Source organism: Muscardinus avellanarius, assembly GCF_963383645.1.
Source record: "Muscardinus avellanarius genome assembly, chromosome: 4".
Lineage (NCBI taxonomy): Eukaryota > Metazoa > Chordata > Mammalia > Rodentia > Gliridae > Muscardinus > Muscardinus avellanarius.
In genome coordinates, this window is record NC_137789.1 from 129,959,939 (window position 1) to 129,978,382 (window position 18,444).

Sequence of the window (18,444 nt, forward strand, 5' to 3'; positions counted from 1 at the left end):
CAGCCCAGAGGCCCTTTTCTTTGGTGAGCATCTGGAGATAGGACAGTGTGTGCATAACTCCATAGTCACAGGCAGACAGGGATCTGGTGGGCTTCCAGCCACTGCAGGTCATTCCCCCAAAGGGAAGAGACTGTGGTAGGCAGAATAATGTCCTCCCCAAAGAAGCCCACAGCCTAGTCCCCAGAACCTATGTGACCTCAAAAAGGGCTTGCAGATGTGACTTGGGGAACTTTGGGTTTGAGCCACTGAGTGAGTTTGCAGCCAATGACTGATTTGTGCCACTGCTAAATCCATGCAGTGAAGCCCCGGTGCCCAGTGTGATCCATCAGAGAGGGGCCTTTGGGAGTAGTTAGGGTTAGATGAGGTAAGGAGGGCAGGGCTCTCATCATGGGATTAGTGTCCCCCCTCTCTCTTTTACCCTCTCCCCACCACAATCATATAAGGTCATGGTAAGAAAGTGGTCATGAGAGGTTGAGACAGGAGAATCACAGGTTTGAGGCCAGTCTTAGCAACTTAGTGAGATCCTGTTTCAAATTTTTTGGAAAAGTTTTTAAAGGGCTGGGGTTGTAGCCCCAGAAGTAGAATGCTCTTGGGGAGGAGGATGGCAATGAGGAGGAGGAGGAGAAGGACAAGGACAAGGAGGATGACGAAGAGGAGGAGAGACCTAAACACACAAGACAACAGTTCCCAGCTATGCCACCAAAAAGATACCTTTTGATCCCTCCCCTCTCCAACCCACCCCCAAACCAGCATTTGAAAGACCTGAGCTATTAAATATCTTTATTAATAATATATACTCTCATACTTTTATGAGTCAAGAGCCAATTAATCACCTGCTGGGCAGGGTTTTTCATTAACATCAAATGCCAGGCTGCACCAGAAACAGATTCCAAACTACAGGATCCAGCCAAAGACCTGGGCGGCGCATTTGAGTTGGCATATTTCCCTAAGGCTCACACTGCAGAGCGCCGGGGAGCCAAGTAGCCTCTTCCCAGAGGCCCTCGAAGCCTTTGATGCTTGCTGGGGAACCCTGAACTGCCTGAGTGTTTAGCTCAGGGAGGGTCCGAGAAGAGGTGGATGTCGGCCCATCCTAGTCAAACACTGAATCCATCAGAAACCACCGTGTCAGGCCACCAGAGCAGGCTCAGGTCCAGCCTCGGGCCTCCCTCTGAGCCCCTCCTGCCTCCTCCCCCAGCGCAAGCTCCTCCAGCCTCGGGGGCTGTTCTCAGGGCTATCTATGACCACCCTCTCAGAGGGGTCCCCGGCCCACCTCTCCAGACACAGCATTTAACTCATCACCAATCGGTGTTACTTAGCCTGTGAACCAGCACAAAGTCTGAACAATCAGCCTCATGTTTCTGGGCCACAAGTCAAGGCCAATCACAGGTCAAGCAGAACAGGGCTCCGTCAGAAGACACCAAGGCCACCAACGCCAAGAAGCAGGGGCCCAAAACAGCCCCATAAAGCCCCGGGCCCAGAATCAGAAAAGAAAGAGCAGGTGAGTCTGTTGCTCTCCTCCACAGCCGCAGATGGGGGCTGTCAGCAGAAAGATACTGGCTCCCCTGCCGGCTGAGCCCACTGGGGCTGGGGGCACAAGGGCAAGTCCTGTTCCCTGAGTCCCTGTAATTACAGCCCGAATGTGGGAGGGAGGGCCAAGGGTTATGAAGAATGCAGGGTGAGGGGAGTGGAGTTCTGACCGAGGTTTCAACAACTTCAAATAGGGCTTGGAAAAGCGAAGGCAACCCACTACCCATTAGCTGCTGAATGGAAAAAGAAAATGTGGTATATCCATGCAGTGGAATATTATTCAGCCAGTAAATGGTGGGAAATTTTGACAGATGCTATGACATGGACAGACCTCAAAAGATGCTATGCTAAGTGAGCCAGTCGCTGACAGGCAGGTACTTAGAACAGGCAAAGCCATAGGAACAGCAAGCAGAACAGAGGTCACCAGAGACTGGCGGGGGTGAGGAGTCAGTTTAATAAGGACAGACCTTTTCATTGGGAAGGTGAAACGTTTGGGGAAGACGCTGAGGAAGCAGCCATCACTCTGCCTGGGGAGGGGACTGGGCACCTGATGGGAAGGAGTGTTTCGGGTGAGCTGAGGCAGAGGCCTGCCAGCAGAGCTGGGATCCACCCGTCCCTCCTGCTCCCAACTCAGTTGCAGAGAGCTGGATGGCGGGGGGTGGGAGGTCTCTGAAGCTCACCTTCGGCTCAGTCGCTCTGCTCCTCGAGAGCACTCTGTGGCTCCCTCGGCCTGTCACCTATTCCAGATGCCTTGCTCTAGAACTTTCTAAGTCTAGAGCCCTTCTGTAACTCTTTCCAGGACGAGCTCTGCACAGCACTGCGCTCAAGGGCAATGGAATTCCCGGTCTCCTGTCTGTAGAGCAAGTCTCTCCCTCCCTCCTCTCCATCCGCTTCCCCCACCTCCGCAGGTCCCTTGAAACCCACCTCCCCGGGAGCCTAGTGAACACACTGTTTCTTCTTTATGTTTCTTAGATTTTCTACAGCGAAGATGGCGTACATCCTCTGAGTGAAAGCAGGCCCTCCGTGCCTTCCAACCCTGTATTTGCCACCAACCAGCCGCCCAACCAGTTTACCCTCTGTGCGTCAGTTCTCCCAAATGTAAAACGGGGATGATAATAGCCCTCGTCGCACAAGACCAGAGCAATTAAAATGAAAAAAAAAAAAAAATCCATGAGAAGTGCTTGGCACATAAGTGCTTAACAGATGGTAATTATTATTATAACAATTATATATTGCCTTGGTCTTAAATTTAATTTTAAAAAACACTTGCATGTTAGCTCAGACATTATTTAAACGTCTCGTTTAACTGAAAAATTAAAGCCCCGTACCTCTTATCTTTTTCTGCTTTTCTCTATTTTCCGAATGTTCAATATCCCAGCAAAAATTATTTGTACAGTTTCTGAGATGGCTCTTTAAACATCCTCCCTCCCTAAAAGCAATGCACAACAGCCCCCACCCAACCCGCACAAGCTCGCTTCTCCCTTCAGAGCTGGTGCAGCCCGTTCGCCTCCTAATGATGGTGCAATGCTGCAGAACAGGACGGCAGCTTTCTGCCCTGAGGCCCACTACAACCATGCTAGCAGGACCTCTGCATCTGCGGGGCATTCTCCCTGGGTGACCCAGGCCAAGCACCGCCCCACCACTGCTCGGCTCCCTTGGCTGTCCACCTGTGTGAAGGGCTGCCTGGTTCTGCATCAGCCAGAGACAGAGCTGGCCCCTTCTGCACTGACTGACTCAGGATTCCTAATGCTCATGACCCTGGGAGTCTGCACTTTTGTGGCAGGGGGTATTGGGAACAGAACCCAGGGACGTTCTACCTCTAAGTTATATGCCCAACCCTATTTCATTTTTTATTTTGAAACATGGTCTCACTAGGTTGATGAGAGTCTCACTACTTGCTGAAGCTGTCTTCGAACCTGCAACCTCCTGTCTCAGCCTCCCAGGTCCTGGGATTATAGGTATGTGCCATCACACTCAGCTTAAGTCTGTATTTTTATAAACTCCCCCAAGACAACTCTTACCCTCTAGCTTGGGTGCAGGTGGTTCAGGGGTAAGGACATGGGTTGGGGACGATGAGGGGGATCCTTATGGGCCCACAGGGTATTAACAGGGATTTCCTAAAGAACTTCCCCTGGGAGTTTTATAAGGTATGTGAATGGAATAAAGTAGCTGAAATTTCTCCACGAAGGCCTCTGCCTGACCCAGCCCAGCCCCTAACTGTCTAAGCAAGGAAGCACCTTTCTATCATTAGTGATGGGAGCATCTCACAGACTCACTATCTCCAGAGTCAGCTCAAGAAATTTCTTTCTGGGAAAAGGGAATGATGGACGGCACGGTCCAGGGTCCGCAGACAGTTCCGCAGGAAGGAGGCTCTGGCCCAGCAAGGGACCATTCGTCACACTATCCCTGGAGCGGCTGGTTCAGCTCCGCGGCTCTGCTGCCCAGCCTGGACACGTCACTATGGCTGGCGAGGTCACCTTCCTGCCTCGGGTGATTTCCCTGGGAGGCGAGACAGATCCATTTTTAACAGCTCTTCATTTCAGCAACGATGCCCTCCTGCCTCTGATGGGGGCTGGGACCAGACGGGAAGGGGAGCTTTGTTCTTCTGACCAGTGCTGACAGTTTAATTAAACTCAGCTTGAGACGGGGTCGTGGGGTCAGGCATTCTTCAACAGGGCCCGGCAGAATCTCACAGCCGCAGCTCAACCACCAGGGCCTTGTTAATGAGTTATCGTGGTCCTTCCAGCAGGGATATAAATAAGGGGAAATAAATGCCCCGGGCTGCCCTTAATCACCCACCCCGCCTCTTCCAGGCCCAGCAGAGACGAGAAAGGTCGATCTTGTCCATACACATATTGGTTTCAAGGCTAAAAGGGAGCCCAGGGAAGCCGTGTTTCCAGTAGGGGTGCAGCCAGCCAGAGGGGGACTGGGGGACAGTCAGACCTGGGAGGACAGAGCTGACACTCACCTGCGCCCACCTGGACCTGGCTCAAGACTAGGGCTTGCTGCTCAAGAGAAGAAGTCAGCTTCAAACCTGTCCCTCTGGCCCCAGTCCTAACCCCTGTGCGTGTGTCCGTGAACACAGCATCCCCATATCCTCCAGGGCCTGGCTAGCAGGCGACGAGGCTGACCCCAAGCCCTGGTGACCTGCCACCAGGATGTGACTGCCTCCTGCAGGAGATGGGGGATGCTGCAGGTGCGCTATCTGCCCTGCCCACTCCCACTGGCCGGGAGGTCCCCAGGGGGAGGGGGGCAGCGCTGAAAGAGCACCGCGTATGACAGGCTGTCACCTCCCAGAGAGGAAGGGCGCCCTTGTCTGTCTTACAGAGCTGTCGCTCCAAGTGTTACCAGCGCCCATCCTATAGGAGGCCCAGCTACCAGTAGATGCACAGTGGGTGGGTGGCAGGTGGGTGGCGAGGGAGAGGTGGGGTGTGAGATGGGACAGCTTGGTATTTGGGTAGATTTACATGGGTGAGGGGTGGGCATGGAGGGGTTAGGAGAGCAGTGGATGGGCAGAGGGGTGGGCGGGTGGAAGGGAAGGAGGACGAGAGGACCGGGGAGTGGGGGGTAGGCGAGAGGACAGGTTGGTGGCTTGGTAGATGGGTATGTGGAGGGCAGACGCGGAAGCTGGCTGGATGGGAGGCAGATAAATAGACAAGTGGTGGGGTGCAAGGACAGGTAGATATGTGGATGGGTGTGGGTGATAGGCAAGGATGAACTGCAGGTTGAGATCTGGCTCAGTCCCTAAAGCACACCAGGAACCCTCTGAGCTTGCATTTTCTCTGTATAAAATGTAGGAAATGCTGACCTTGCAGTGTTCTGCTGATGAAACCAGATAATGTCTGTAAACTGTTCAGCACCAGCCTGGCACAGAATAACCTTCCATTCAGTCTAATTGTTACCGTAAAAACTAGAGTTCCTGTGACTTTTTCCAGCAGCTCTGGGACCCAGAGGCAGGAAAGGGTGTCCGGGGGCAGGCTCACTTCAGCAGCGGGCGAACTTCAGATGAGGAGGGGCCGGCCTGAGCAGGAACCTCAGGATCAACCACACTGGAGTGTCCCCAAAGAGTAGAAATTTCACCTGGAACTTCATGGCACCAAGAAACTTTTCCTGGGGCAGCATCCCTACTGGCTCCAGGTCAGCTCTCTGAGCTGCAAGTATAAAATGCACAGTCCTTTTGCTAATACTGTTCTGTCTCAAACTCCAGCCTTTGACCTCCAAAGCCCTTCTCTGGGGAGCAGACCAGTGTCCCTCCACAGCCTCCTCTGCACACACCTCTTCAGGGCTGGAATCCTGTAGTGCGGGAAGTTCGTGCACAGTGAGGGATGATTCTGTGTTAGAGCAGAGACTGCTCTCCATGGGGTGGGGACACCAAGCCAATGCTGGGCTAACGCCTAAGTGTGGGCTTACTTTGGGGGCTGCAAGCTGGGTTTGCCACTCTCCAGCACAATTCTAGTGTGGACTCTTCTAACACTTCCTGAGCCCCAGCATTCACACTTTTGTGAAGAGGGTTCTACTTCTCTTCAATCTTCAAAATAGCCTTCCACAGACAAAATCGACCCATCCCGCCAGGCAGAGTGGCACACACATATAATCTCAGTACTTGGGAGACTAAGACATGAAAGTCACAGGTTCGAGGCCAACTTCGCCAACTCAGCTAGACCCTTAGTTACTTAGCAAGACCTGTTTCAAAATAAAAAGGGCTGCTGGGCGTGGTGGCGTACACTTGTAATCCCTGCGCTTGGGAGGCTGAGACAAGAGGATCACACAGGTTCGAAGCCAGCCTCAGCTACTGAGAGAGGCTCTCAGCAACTTAGTGAGACCCTGTTTCCAAATAAAATAGAAAATAGGTCTGGGAGTATAGCCCGGAGGTAGAAGCCTCTGGGTTCCACCCCCAGTACCACCCCAAAATAAATAAATAAATAAATAACAAGGGCTGGGGGTATAGCTGAGAGATAGAATCCCCCTGGGTTCAATTCCCACTACCAAAAAAAAAAAAAAAAAATCAGCTTCCCCACGGAGCGCATCACCTTCAACTCTGCAGCTGCACCTTCCTCGTCACATTTGGTCTCGCTCAAGCTCATTTTCATGCTGCTTTAGCAAAGCTTCTGCATGAAAAGCCCATAATTTGCTCCAGATGGAAAGGATTGGTTATAGAGCCCTCCAAAGCAGAGGAAGGTCAACAGGTGAGAGACCAGAAATGCCAGACACTGCCTACCCAGAATACATCCACCCCCTGCTCCTGGGGTCCTGCAGATTGTACACCAGCCCATCCCACAAGCCCCAGCACAGTTCACTGACCAGTGGCAGTCACCTGACCTAGGATGGGCCAGATTCTTTCTCTCCTACACCTGGAGTTGAGACCCAAGACACTATCTGCACTGGATGGTCACAGAAAGCAGGAGAGGAGTCAGCACAGTGGCTATCCTACTCAGGGGCAGGACTAAGATGTTGCCAGCAGCCCAAGAACATTGTTTGGCAGGGAAGAGCAAGACAGTAAGGTGGGTATTCAGAAAGAACTAGAAACATCCCCATATATCAGCCTCTGGATATCACTTTCTGTCCTGGAGCCTGCAGGCTGTGCCCTTACAACACCCCAGCACACCTTTACCACCAGTGTTTCTGGAACTAATTGTACCCAAGTGCTCTGCGGCCAGACCAACTGAGGGGCCTGGAGGAGTTTGGGAATGCCAGATGTTCATGTCAGTAGAAGTGGGGTGAGGTGGGTGGGGCAAGGAATATCATCAAATACATTTTCAAACACTTGCTTGTATACCCTTCCCTCTAACCACAAATGCTCCATGAGCCCAGAAACCAGGGACAAAGAACCAGATCAATAAAGGTTTTGCTCAGTCATTTCCCCCAGAAGGTGCCCTTTCAAGATGGCCCAGGCTGGAGGGGCACCAGGTCCACTGGCCCCCTTGGTGAACACAAGTCTAGTTGACAGGCAGGGTGCACCACATGAGAGTCCTCCCCAGAGTCCTCCTGGCTTGCATACCTCACTTATAGAAGAGATGAGGAAGTGTTGAAAGGCTGGCGTTGTAACTCAGTGTTAAGAGTGCATGCCCGGCATGCATGAGGCCCTGGGTTCGATACCCAGACCCACCAAGGTGAAAAGAAAGAAATGCAGAGGGAGGTAAAGAAAATAGTGTCCTATCACCCCAGTCCAAATATGTCTCTGCATCAGAAACATCTGCTAAGAGTGAGGCCAGCCCGGGCGTCATGGTGCACACCTGTAATCCCAGTACTGGGGAGGTATGACAGGAGGATTCCAGGTTCATAGCCATCTCAGAAGTTTAGCAAGACCCTCAGCAACTTAGTGAGACCCTGTATTAAAATTAAAAAATAAAGCCGGGCGTGGTGGCACATGTTTGTAATCCCTGTGCTTGGGAGGCAGAGACAGGAGGATCGTGCAGATTCAAAGCCAGTCTCGCTGGCTTAAGAGACCCTGTTTCCAAATAAAAAAATATATAAAAATAGGTCTGGGAGTGTGTAGCCCAGAGGTAGAAGGACTTCCAGGAACCCCAGTACCACTAAATAAATAATAAATAAATAAATAAATAAATAAATAAATAAATAAATAAATAGTGCTAGGGGTGTCTCCAGACTCCTGTCCTCTTCAATGACTTCTCAGGCCATTCAATCCTGGATGGTTTTCCTTGTGCCAGCCCTTGGTGATGGAATCTGATTTTTAATAAGTGTTAAAGCACGGAAGTCCTCTGCACTGTTTCTACTGAAATATGAACCATGAAGGGCACTGAGTTAAGAGTCAGGGACTTCATGCTGGCCCTGAGGAAGTCTCTGTGCCTTGCCAGTTTGTCTCAACAGCAGCAAAACTGAGAGACAGCTCTGTGGGTCTCACACATCAGGCAAGACTCTGTGCACAGAAGCACCAGTTCCCCTGCAGGTTCCCCTACTTGCTCCCACAGATTATAAGAGATTATTATACACAACAGAGACCCACTGCAGGCCACCTGCAGACACGGATGTTTTAGGTACACAATCTCACTTCAGCAGTAAGAAAAATAAGCTCAGAGAAGCTAAACCCCCAAAAGTCACACCCTAAAAAACCCAGGACCCTCTGACCCTTGATTTTCTATTTCCCAGGCTGCTTCCCATTCCCCTAGGAACCAAGTTCCCTAGACACGAGCCAAGAAGGTGAACAAGGGGGCCACTCACTGTCACTGCTCTCAGGAGGGGGCCCTCCATCCTGCAGGGGAGGCAGGACAGGCATCAAATCAAGAGATGCTTAGAAACCACGGGGCTCATTGAGAGGTCTGGAAACCACAGCAGAGGTGGAGAAAGGGGGCTGTGTGTCATCAGGAGAGAGGAGATCAAGCTTCAGACAGCAGGCACCACGCTCAGTCCCTCAGCAGCCAGCCGCCTGGCTCCGGGGCTACCACAGCACTTCCATCACTCAAGCTCCTTCCCCACCCAGGTGCTGACCGATAGCTCTGGGGGTAGAAGCAGCAGCCCCCATCTCACGAGAGGGTTTCAGACAACAGTTCTTCAGGTAATAACTTAAAAACCTCCTATTACAAAGTTCAAGTCTAATAGCCCTCCAAAACCTCACAAAAGAATATGATTATTCTAAGTTACGGAAACCCACGTTATAAAACACACATGTTATTAGAAAGCAGACTTAGGGCTAAAAGTTAAGTTGTTTTGTTTTGTTTGCAGATCTGGGGATAGAACCCAGGGCTTCACATATACCAGGGAGTACTGTACCACTGACCGGCCCAAGAATAGTTTTCTAATATGCACGTCTGTTCAATAACGAAATTGACTGCCTGGAGAGGTGGTGAGCTCCCGGTCTCTAAAGGTGGCCAGAGACTACAGGGTGTATGCTAAGGAGCTGCAGAGAGTATTCCTTCCTAAAGCTCAAAGGTCCTGTCAACCCAAGATCCCACAAAATGAAATACATGGCAGAACACTCACAGACACATCTGGAAAGTCCAGAGCCGCAGAATTAGCCACTATCCTTTAAACTTGACAAAAGTATGTTGACAGCAAATGAAAATATGGCTTTACGTCATGCTTTGTAAGCTTACAGACTTCATTACCCTAAAAGGAATAAGCTGAAACTAGGAGTAAGTTCAAGAAGGGTTGAGTGGAAACGTTCAAGCTGAGGCAGGTCACCAAAGGCAGCAAGATATGCCCAAGAACGGCCTCATTAAGGTGGCAGCCCAGCCAGCGTGCGTGGTGCCAGCCCACTGCCAGGCCCCACACGGTCAGCGGCGGCTTGTGAAATTGGACGACCTGTGGTGCTTTCAGATGCTTGCCATGGAGAAACACCCTCACAGCACCCACAGAAAGCCTAGTCTCGGATGCCCTTGGCCACTCCTCCAGGTGAGGAACAGGGCTCAAGGCCACAGGACACCCAGGCCCCACTGACCAAGGCCCGCCCCTCCCACAGGGTGGGGAGAAGGCCACGGGTGAGCGCCACTCACAGTCTGGACAGAGCCTGGTTGTTCTGGAACAGCAGTTCTGGCAATGTGTGCAGCTGGTTCCGGTTCAGCCGTCTAAAAAAGCAGAGAGAGAAAACAGAAGAGTTGGAAGTCAGTAAGATGCCCAGGGAATTCAAAGGACTTTTCAGAAAGTACCGACTTCACAATCACAAGGACTGGAGTTCAAGTCTCAGCAGGGTCAGTATGTAATCCCGGGGAAATCACCTTCTCTGGGCCACAGTTCCATGTGTAAAGTGGGATCCCACCGTCCAGCAGTTGGGGACAAGAATGAACCTCTATGAATGGCCCTCAGCAAGTCAGCGGCTACACAGCTTTGCTACCATGATTCCTTCCCAGGCCCATCCTCATCACACCCTACATCCGTCAGAGTTTTGTAATTGGCAAGGCGCTGTTCCAGTACCACCTCAGCTTATAGGGTGGATCCCAGGCCAGATACGGAGCAGGAGCTATGCTCCAGTGGGGTAGGGACAGCCAAGCAGCCATGACCCCTAGTTGCTTCCATCCATACTTGGCTAAGCAATGGTGTAGTGATATTTTATTGTTTGCATTGGGTCTTATTTTCAAAATACAAATAACTTAAAAGTTTAACTGTTGATGAAAATGGATGCTTTAAAAAATTCCACATAATAGGAGAAAAGTATTCAGCCACCTGCACATCTTTCCATGCCAAGCAATATGTTTCCAGGCTGATGATCTAATCCAGACCTCATACATGCTAGGCAGGCGCTCTACCACTGAGCTACACCTCCAGCCCTCCTTTTATTTTTAATAACTGAGTAGTATGTCCATAAATTTAAGTCTCCCAAGGGTGGACAAAGACCTTTTCAGCAAGAATGGGAAGTCAGCTTCTGTAACATAATGCAGAAAGGACCCAGACTTGCCCTAAAAAAGATGGTCAATTAACCAAACTCATCTCATCTCTCTGACCATAAGCAATTAATTGTCTGTCTGTCTGTCTGTCTGTCTGTCTGTCTGTCTCTCTCTCTCTCTCTCTCCCTTTCTCGTACTAGGGATTAATTAATCCCAGAGGCTTCTTACCTCCAAGCTACATCCCCAGCCCTTTCCACCTCTTATTTTGAAACAGGGTCTCACTAGGTTGCTGACAGTCTCACTAAGTTGCTGAGGCTGGTCTCAAACCTGCAATCCTCCGGTCTCAAGCCTCCCAAGTACCGGGACTACAGGCGTGGGCCACCACACGACGCTTGCAACTAATTCTTTGACACCAGAGTCTAAGAGGTAGTAAAGGATACTACTACATTTTAAAAAACTATTTAAAGGCAACAGTTATTCCTTAGCCTCTCCTACACGGCAGCTCAGCCCATTCAGGGGCCTAATACCCACAAGGTATAGAAACCTGATCCATGAACAGCCAGCTGGGCTCCACCCTGGCGTGGCAGGGGCACCTTGGGGCACTCCCAACACTGAGCCCCTGTGACTGGTGTGACTGGTGTGCATGCAGAGACTGGAGAAGCACTGATCTACAAAGTGCCCGGCCAGTATCCACAGCTCAGTGTGAGCGATGCCCAAAGATCACTTTCAGGGGTTTTTTGACAGTCTATGATAAATCAACTCAGCAAAAAACTCCTTCTACAGGGAGAGGGGAAGAAACTTAATTCCACGCAGCCAGCACTAACCTGTCTGTGGTTACCTGCTAGAAAGTCATCCTTCATCTGACACATGAGAACCATGGTTGCCACCACAGTGGGGACGGCCATGTCCCAGCACGGTGCAGACAATGAGATGTACAGCTTTAGGAGACCAGATGGAAGAAATTTACTTTAAAGGGCAGTCTCCTAAGGAAACACATCATTGCCTCGAGGGGGGGAAACAGGACCCCCCCCCATATAATCCTTAAAACAACAGGAATAGACATCAGATTGCTCCAGTTCCTTAACCCCGGACCAATAAATTAATCCAGTATTTACACTACCTGGTTATCACTGGGTTTTGTTTTATTTTTATTTTTTTTTTTTAACCAAGACTTTCTCATTTTCCTGGCTTCAATTTCTGAAGAGCATTTAGGAGGAAAAGGAATCCAATGCCTGGTTTAAAGTGGGAAATCAAAAGACAGCAAAGGAGAAGGGGGATGGGAGGGACACGTGGGTAACTCAGAGTAATAATAGCAGTAGTGGTCGCCGGTCATGATTAGCCTTTACTGTGTGCTGGGTACCAGGATAGATGTCTTTTAGGCAGTACCTCATCATCAGAGGAGAAGCAGAATAGAAGGTGGGCTTCCTTCTCTTGGATATGTCAACAACGCCTTCCCTTCACTCACACACTCTCCTCCTCCCAACAACCCCACTGGGAAGGTTTTACTGCCACCATCTTGCTACGTGACTTGGCTCTTAGTAAGTGCCCAGGATTTGTTTGTTGACTTCTTTGGATTGTCACTCTTTGACAAATAAAGGAATAAAATGCCAAGAGGAGAGTGAATTGCCTAAGCCATCACTGAGTGGTGGGCAGGGAATTCCAACCCTGCCTTTCCGTAGCTCCCCGTCCGGCTGACTTCCACTTGGCCGGCTCAGGAGGAGCTGAGCATGGCCATGCCTCCCAGCTGCAGGCTGGCGTGGGTGCCCCATCTGTTCGCCCAGCAGAGACTCACGTTCTGTGTCTACTGCTTGTGAGAACGAGTAATGTCTTTCCTTGAACCTGTTTATGCCACAGGTACTTTATAAAATTTAATCAGTTTCACTCATAAATGAATTAAATACCAGTGAGGAAAAGAAAGAGTCCTCTCTGTGAAAACTAAGTTAAATGCTTTGGAAAGATTCAACAAAAAAGAAAGCTGCTAATTAAAGGGCTATTGAATTAAATAAAAGACTTAATTCTCCACCAAGAGTGCTTCCACGAGTCTTTAAAAAAATCTCAATCCACCTTCAAGAAAGCAAAATAAAACACTATATAGGTACCTGGGTGCAATTTAGGGAAGAAAGTAATTGGGAGCCCCAACCAGTATCACATGCAAAATAGAGTCTTGGCCGGAAAAAAAAGGGGGGCCGGGGTAGTAAGTGCACATTTATATGTTTTAGCTGAAAATGAAATGTTTATGGTCTGTGGGGCTTTTCAGGACTCCCCGCTTCAACCAACTCTGACCTCTGGTGTCGGATCAGTCAGACGGGGTGGCCGCCGGGCTGAACGTTCACAAAGGCGTGGGCAGCGCCACCGGACGCCTCCGGGGATAGAGTAACTTTTGCGAAGGTGCTGGCGACCCGGTGGCAACAGCGGGCACGGCGGGGCCTTGCCTGGTCACAGCTAGAGCCGCCACCACCACCCTTTCTCCTCCTCCAGGGCACAACAGCACCAGAGTTGGAGTCGAAATGGGCTAGGTGCAAACCAGCCCCTCGTCACCAGGTCAGTAACACGTATTTTGTTCTAAGCCTTGGAAAGAAAGGAAACGCAGACTAAACATCTGGTCTAACTGTGCGCTCCCTTTCACTCAGTTTCTGGCCGAGACCAAAAACACAAACGAACAATTGCTTTGATTTTCTCCCGGGTTACAAGAGGGTCGTGACACAACCGCATTCTGTACTTAATACCTTGTTTTCTTTGACATAAAAGTGAAAGGTGAGGGCATTAGGTCTGTGTCATTAAGAGCTGAGGCCCTGAAGGCAAAATGACCCAGGTCCTAATCCCCTCTTCCGCATGACGGCTGGCTCAACGCACCTCTGTTCCTCGTCTGGAAAACCTGCTTCGGTGCTATTTCAGGATTAAATGAGATAGTAGAGGGCAAAGAATTTACCTTGGCACCTGGCACAGAGTAAGGCCTTCGGTGGGAACTATAATTACTATTATTAATTTGTCATAAGAAAAAAAAGGCACAAAGAATACAGTGAAAGTTACCTGCTATCCTATCACTCAATCTAACTGAGAGCTGATGGCCTCGATTGCTTTCTTGCTCCCATATTATGTTCACATATAAATTGATTTATCTTATACAAATTAATATTTCTAATTTCTCACTTTGTATCTTAATATTCCCATGGTCTACACTGTCCTTCAAAGTTAAAAAAAATGCATGATTTTATAGCCTGTCTCCACTAGAATGGCTATTGACAACTTTCTGGTATTTAAATAATATACACTGAATATCCTTACTCTTTAACCATGCTTCTAATTATTTTCTTAAAATAAAATGGACTTTCTAGCTTAAAGAACATGAACTTTGAGACTCTTGACACCTAGGGCCCAACCACTATGCAGAAAGGTGGACAGGTGACCAAACAGGAATGTGTGTGCTGTCCCCAGACCCCAGCAGCAAAAAGCCTATTCTATTTCACTGTCACCAATCAAAAATGCAAAACTTGATCAAGACTCATTTTCAAACTTGAAAGCCCTATTAACGAAAAACCCATGCAAGTCAAAACATGCCTTCACCTTCCTGTTCTGTGCTGCGTCCCTGAGCACCTAACATTGATGCCGGGGCTTCTCTCATGGGTCCCCTCCTGACACCTAGGGCTTCCTGCCAAAACGTGCAAATCAGGCCCCGGTGTAGCTCGGCGGCAGAGCCCTTGCTTAGCATGCTCAACATGCTGGGTTTGACCCCTATCACCACACACACAAAAACCAAAACCCTGCAAAACACACAAATTAATGAACAGTGCCCTGGGATGGGAGGATAGGAAGGGATTTCACTTCTGTGAATATCTTGTAGGTTTCTCTCCGGCACCACCTTGCCCTGAGGCAGAGGTGGGCTGGGTGGGGTCCCTGAGGGCCCCCATTCATTCCCACCAACAGGACCGATGCTCTCTCAGCACCAGCCCCAGCTCCCGCCTGTGACCCCCAAACTCACAGCCGCTCCAGCTCCTTCATGTCATCGAAAGCCCCGCGCTCCACCGCTCCGATCTGGTTCTCCATCAGCTGCCTGGGGAAGCGGACAGAAAAGACAGCTTCAGGGTGTTGGACAAGAACTCCTAGAAACAGCTGGCATGAGGGAGGAGCCAAGGCGAGCCCTGCCAGGGCAACGTTGGCACGGGAGTGAGACGGGAGCTGTGCCCAGGCCTCATGCAGGCTTGCGTCCTAGCCCAGTGGACACGTTTTCTGGTTTCCTTGCAGCTTTGCAAATTCCCCACCACGGCGCCTCAGCAAACCCACCCGCCCCATGCAGACCCCTCTGAAGCTACCTGCCTCGGTGCAGGGTTGCTGGTGCACGTTCCTCCTTGGGCTTGGAGGGCACGTGTCCATGGGACGGGCATTGGCCAACATATAGGAGAGGAGAGGCACAACTGGGCAAAGCCCACACATGCCCAACCCACGGAGGCGGCACCCCCACTCCACCTGGCCCCATCTGCTAAAGGAAAGAGTGGGTTCCGAGCAACTGAGCCCCCTGGGCCCGTGGGACTCTGTGTCCCACCCTTGCCGCACAGGCTCTGGAACCTGCGGGTCCGGCTGGTGAGTCGGTGTTTCAAACACAAATGGATTGTCGTGTGCCAATATTGTGATACTGAACCATTTTTTCCTCTGCAATTTCCAGGCCTCAGATAGGGTTTCGGGCCAGAAAGGGGCAGGACCTGCCACCAGAAGCTTCTGTTTCTCTGCTACAGGCCACGGGAAAAGGAAGAGGAGCACTGAGAGAGAGCAGGGGTTCCCCCAGGCTCCAGAGGGAAGGGGTCAAGATCAGTGGGTTCTGAAGCAGTAGAGACCCCTGCTCAGGGACTTATCACCTCTGACCTCAGACAGGATTGGTCACAAGGTCTCCAGACCCTCCAAAGACTCTCAGAACCATAGTGTGAGGCCCCAGGATCCTTGCACAACCTGAGAAGTAGGGGTGAGAAACCCTGTGAATGTCTGATGCTGGGTTTCCTGCCAGCCAGGTGGGACAGAGGCTAAGGTCAAAACAGAGCTCTGTAGAGAAAACAGAGGTGCAATTCTTTCTGCACACCTGAGCTTGGGCTGTTCCTAGGACAGAATGTGTGTGTGGGGCTGCCTTTGCACCTCCAAGTCAGCAGAGCAGGAGAAGGAGAAGGGGTGAAGTCATCCTTGCCCAAGCTGACAAGGGCGCTGCTGGTGACTGCACCTGCCTCCTCCAGGAGATCGGGGCCTGGGGCCTTGCTGGGGAGTCCTTATGAGGCCAAAGTTCACAAGAATTCTGGAGACTGTCAGGGACTGAACTGGTGCCCCCTCCCCCGCCCCGCTGTTCACACGCTGAAGCCCCCAGTGACCTCAGGGTGGAGGCAGGGCCTTCAGGGAGGGAGACAAGGTGAGGGAGGCCAGAAGGTGGACCCCATGCCACCAAGAAGAGGAGAAGGCACCACAGGCCTCTTCACACACACAGGGAAAGGCCATTGTGGACGCAGGAAGGAGGTGGCCCTGCAAGCCAGGAAGAGACCCCCACCAGAAACCAGCCCTGCAGGACCTTGGTCCAGGCTCCAGCCTCCAAAGTGAGGAGACCCATCCATCCTTTAGGCCCCCAGGCTGTGGCCATCAGCTAGAGCTGACTAATTCAGAGACCTGAAGGTTCTTCAGGGGCACCTGGCCCTCCCTAGACCCTTGGGACAGCAGCAGATGAGGCGGTCAGTCTGCCCAGCCAGGTCCTTCGCCATACACCCAATCCTTTCATCCACGCGGGATGCAGGAGCCGCTAAGGGTCAGGAGTGGAGGCCTGCACTGCCTGACCCTCCTGCGGCTGCTCTCCAGAGCGCCTCCTAGACCCCTGCGGCCACTGCCAGGGGAGGGGGCAGGAGGAGGTCCCAGGGAAGCAGCACTGTACTCACAGCACCCGAAGCTGCTTCAGCCCCGCGAAGTCGTTCTTGTGGATCCGTGTGATGTTGTTGCCGTTAAGCTCCCTGGTGGAGAAAAGGAGGAAAGTAAGAGGTGAGCGGGGCCAGAGGGGAGCCCAGGCCGGGACTCAGCTCCCTCTCCACCGGCTGTCGCAGACACCAGGGGGGCTGGAGGCGGCCAGCTAAGTCCCAGACCCCCAAGTCTGTGTCGAGGCCCAACGAGCTGGGGCCTCTGCGGCAGACGTCACACCAACAGGAACAACAGGGCGTGCTCCTGAGGTTGCTGCGGACACGGAATTCATGGCTCCTGCCCCAAAGAGCTCAGTCTAGTTGGATAGGGAAGAGGTTCATATGGGAAAGAATTTAGGAGGGAGCCAATGATGGGGCGATTCAGATGGCATCTTCCCCACATATAAATTGGGGACAACAACTGTGTCCACAGTTTGCAGGCGCTCTAGGAGGGAAAGAACGCTGGCCGCTCCTTGGGCCACTTCCTGCTAGCCTGGCCTCCGGGAAGCTCCGTCCTGAGCCTCCACTGGCCCCTGGTCCTCCTCTGCTTGTTTCTCAGGGCCTCTGTGATCTGGGCCCACCTCCCCCGTGTTGCCTCCCACAGCTGCCAACTCTCAGCTTGCCCCTCCCCACCCCAAAGTACTAAGAGCCAGCCGACTGGGGGCAGTCCTCCCAGGAGGACCCTCGCCAGTCCATATTCTGAGCAGGAGAAGTCAAGGAGGGTCATGCGGTTTAAGGGGACTGAGGAAGTGGGTCTCAAGCTGAGGACCAAAAGACAGAGAAGACCTGCCCCGTGTGTGGGTTGAAGCAGGTGCTCCCGGGAGGACTGCCAGGCTAGCAGGAAGTGGCCCAAGGAGGGGAGGCTGAGCCCACCATCCAGGCCCATGGGTGCTGCCTGCAGTTCCGGTTCTCATGCTCCTCCTCACCATCTAGCCCCTCTTCCCTTCCAAGGCCACATTTACTGCTCCCTTGACCCTGCAGATGATCCCTGGGCACCATGTACATGAACCCCACCCAGAGCCATGTGGCTCCACCTCCCCCGGAGCCCCAGAGAAGCTCACTGGGCTTCCCAGGCCATTCCTCTTCCCGAGGAGCCTGCTGGGCCTGGGAGAAGCCAGCCACTCTGGTGGGGAGGGGCTCCACACCCCAGAAAGTTCTTTCCCTGAGCCACACGCAGCAGCACTCACTCAGATCAAACTCCATCCCTGGCTGTCCCCTCAGCATGGAATCTCCCTGGGCAGCTCCCACTCACAGCCACGCGGTCTCCCCTTTCTGGCCACTGTCACAGTCACTGCATGCTTTGTATCACCCTAAGGGCCCCCACCCCAACACACACCCATGGACACCACGTTCACCTGCCCCTCAGTCTTCTCCACTTCAGCAACTTCAACCAAGTTCCAGGCATAGCTCCGTGTCCCACCCAAGTCCCAGCTTCTTTGAAAACACAAGCTCCCCGTCCCGACACTGCAGGAGGTGAGGAGGTGTGCTTGGTCTAGAGTTGCTTCCACTAAGGACAACCACGCACGGGGCTCATTTCCACATGCTCTGGAAGTGTACATCTTTACCCAAGGCTGGGAAGTCGCCATGTGCCTGAGGCAGGATGAAAGACGTAAACATAAGCATAGATAGAAAGGAGACACGAGAGACCGTGATCTGCAAGTCCAGATCTAAAGTCCACCCGCTCTTGGACTAATTGTCCAGACTGAAAGTTCCCTTCCACATAC

General features: G+C 51.8%; 1 protein-coding gene across 1 annotated transcript in view; it reads right to left on the bottom strand.

The window, feature by feature from the left end:
* Positions 1–18,444, bottom strand: part of SLIT1 (slit guidance ligand 1) — a gene marked incomplete at its 3' end in the record, with an annotated part of 178,907 nt that overhangs the window by 132,649 nt on the left and 27,814 nt on the right. Inside the window, exons 2-4 of the mRNA XM_080695380.1 lie at positions 16,706–16,777; positions 14,785–14,856; positions 9,978–10,049 (exon numbers count right to left, since the gene is read on the bottom strand). Coding sequence (XP_080551506.1) covers positions 9,978–10,049; positions 14,785–14,856; positions 16,706–16,777 — 216 coding nt within the window. The remainder of the gene's footprint in view (positions 1–9,977; positions 10,050–14,784; positions 14,857–16,705; positions 16,778–18,444) is intronic.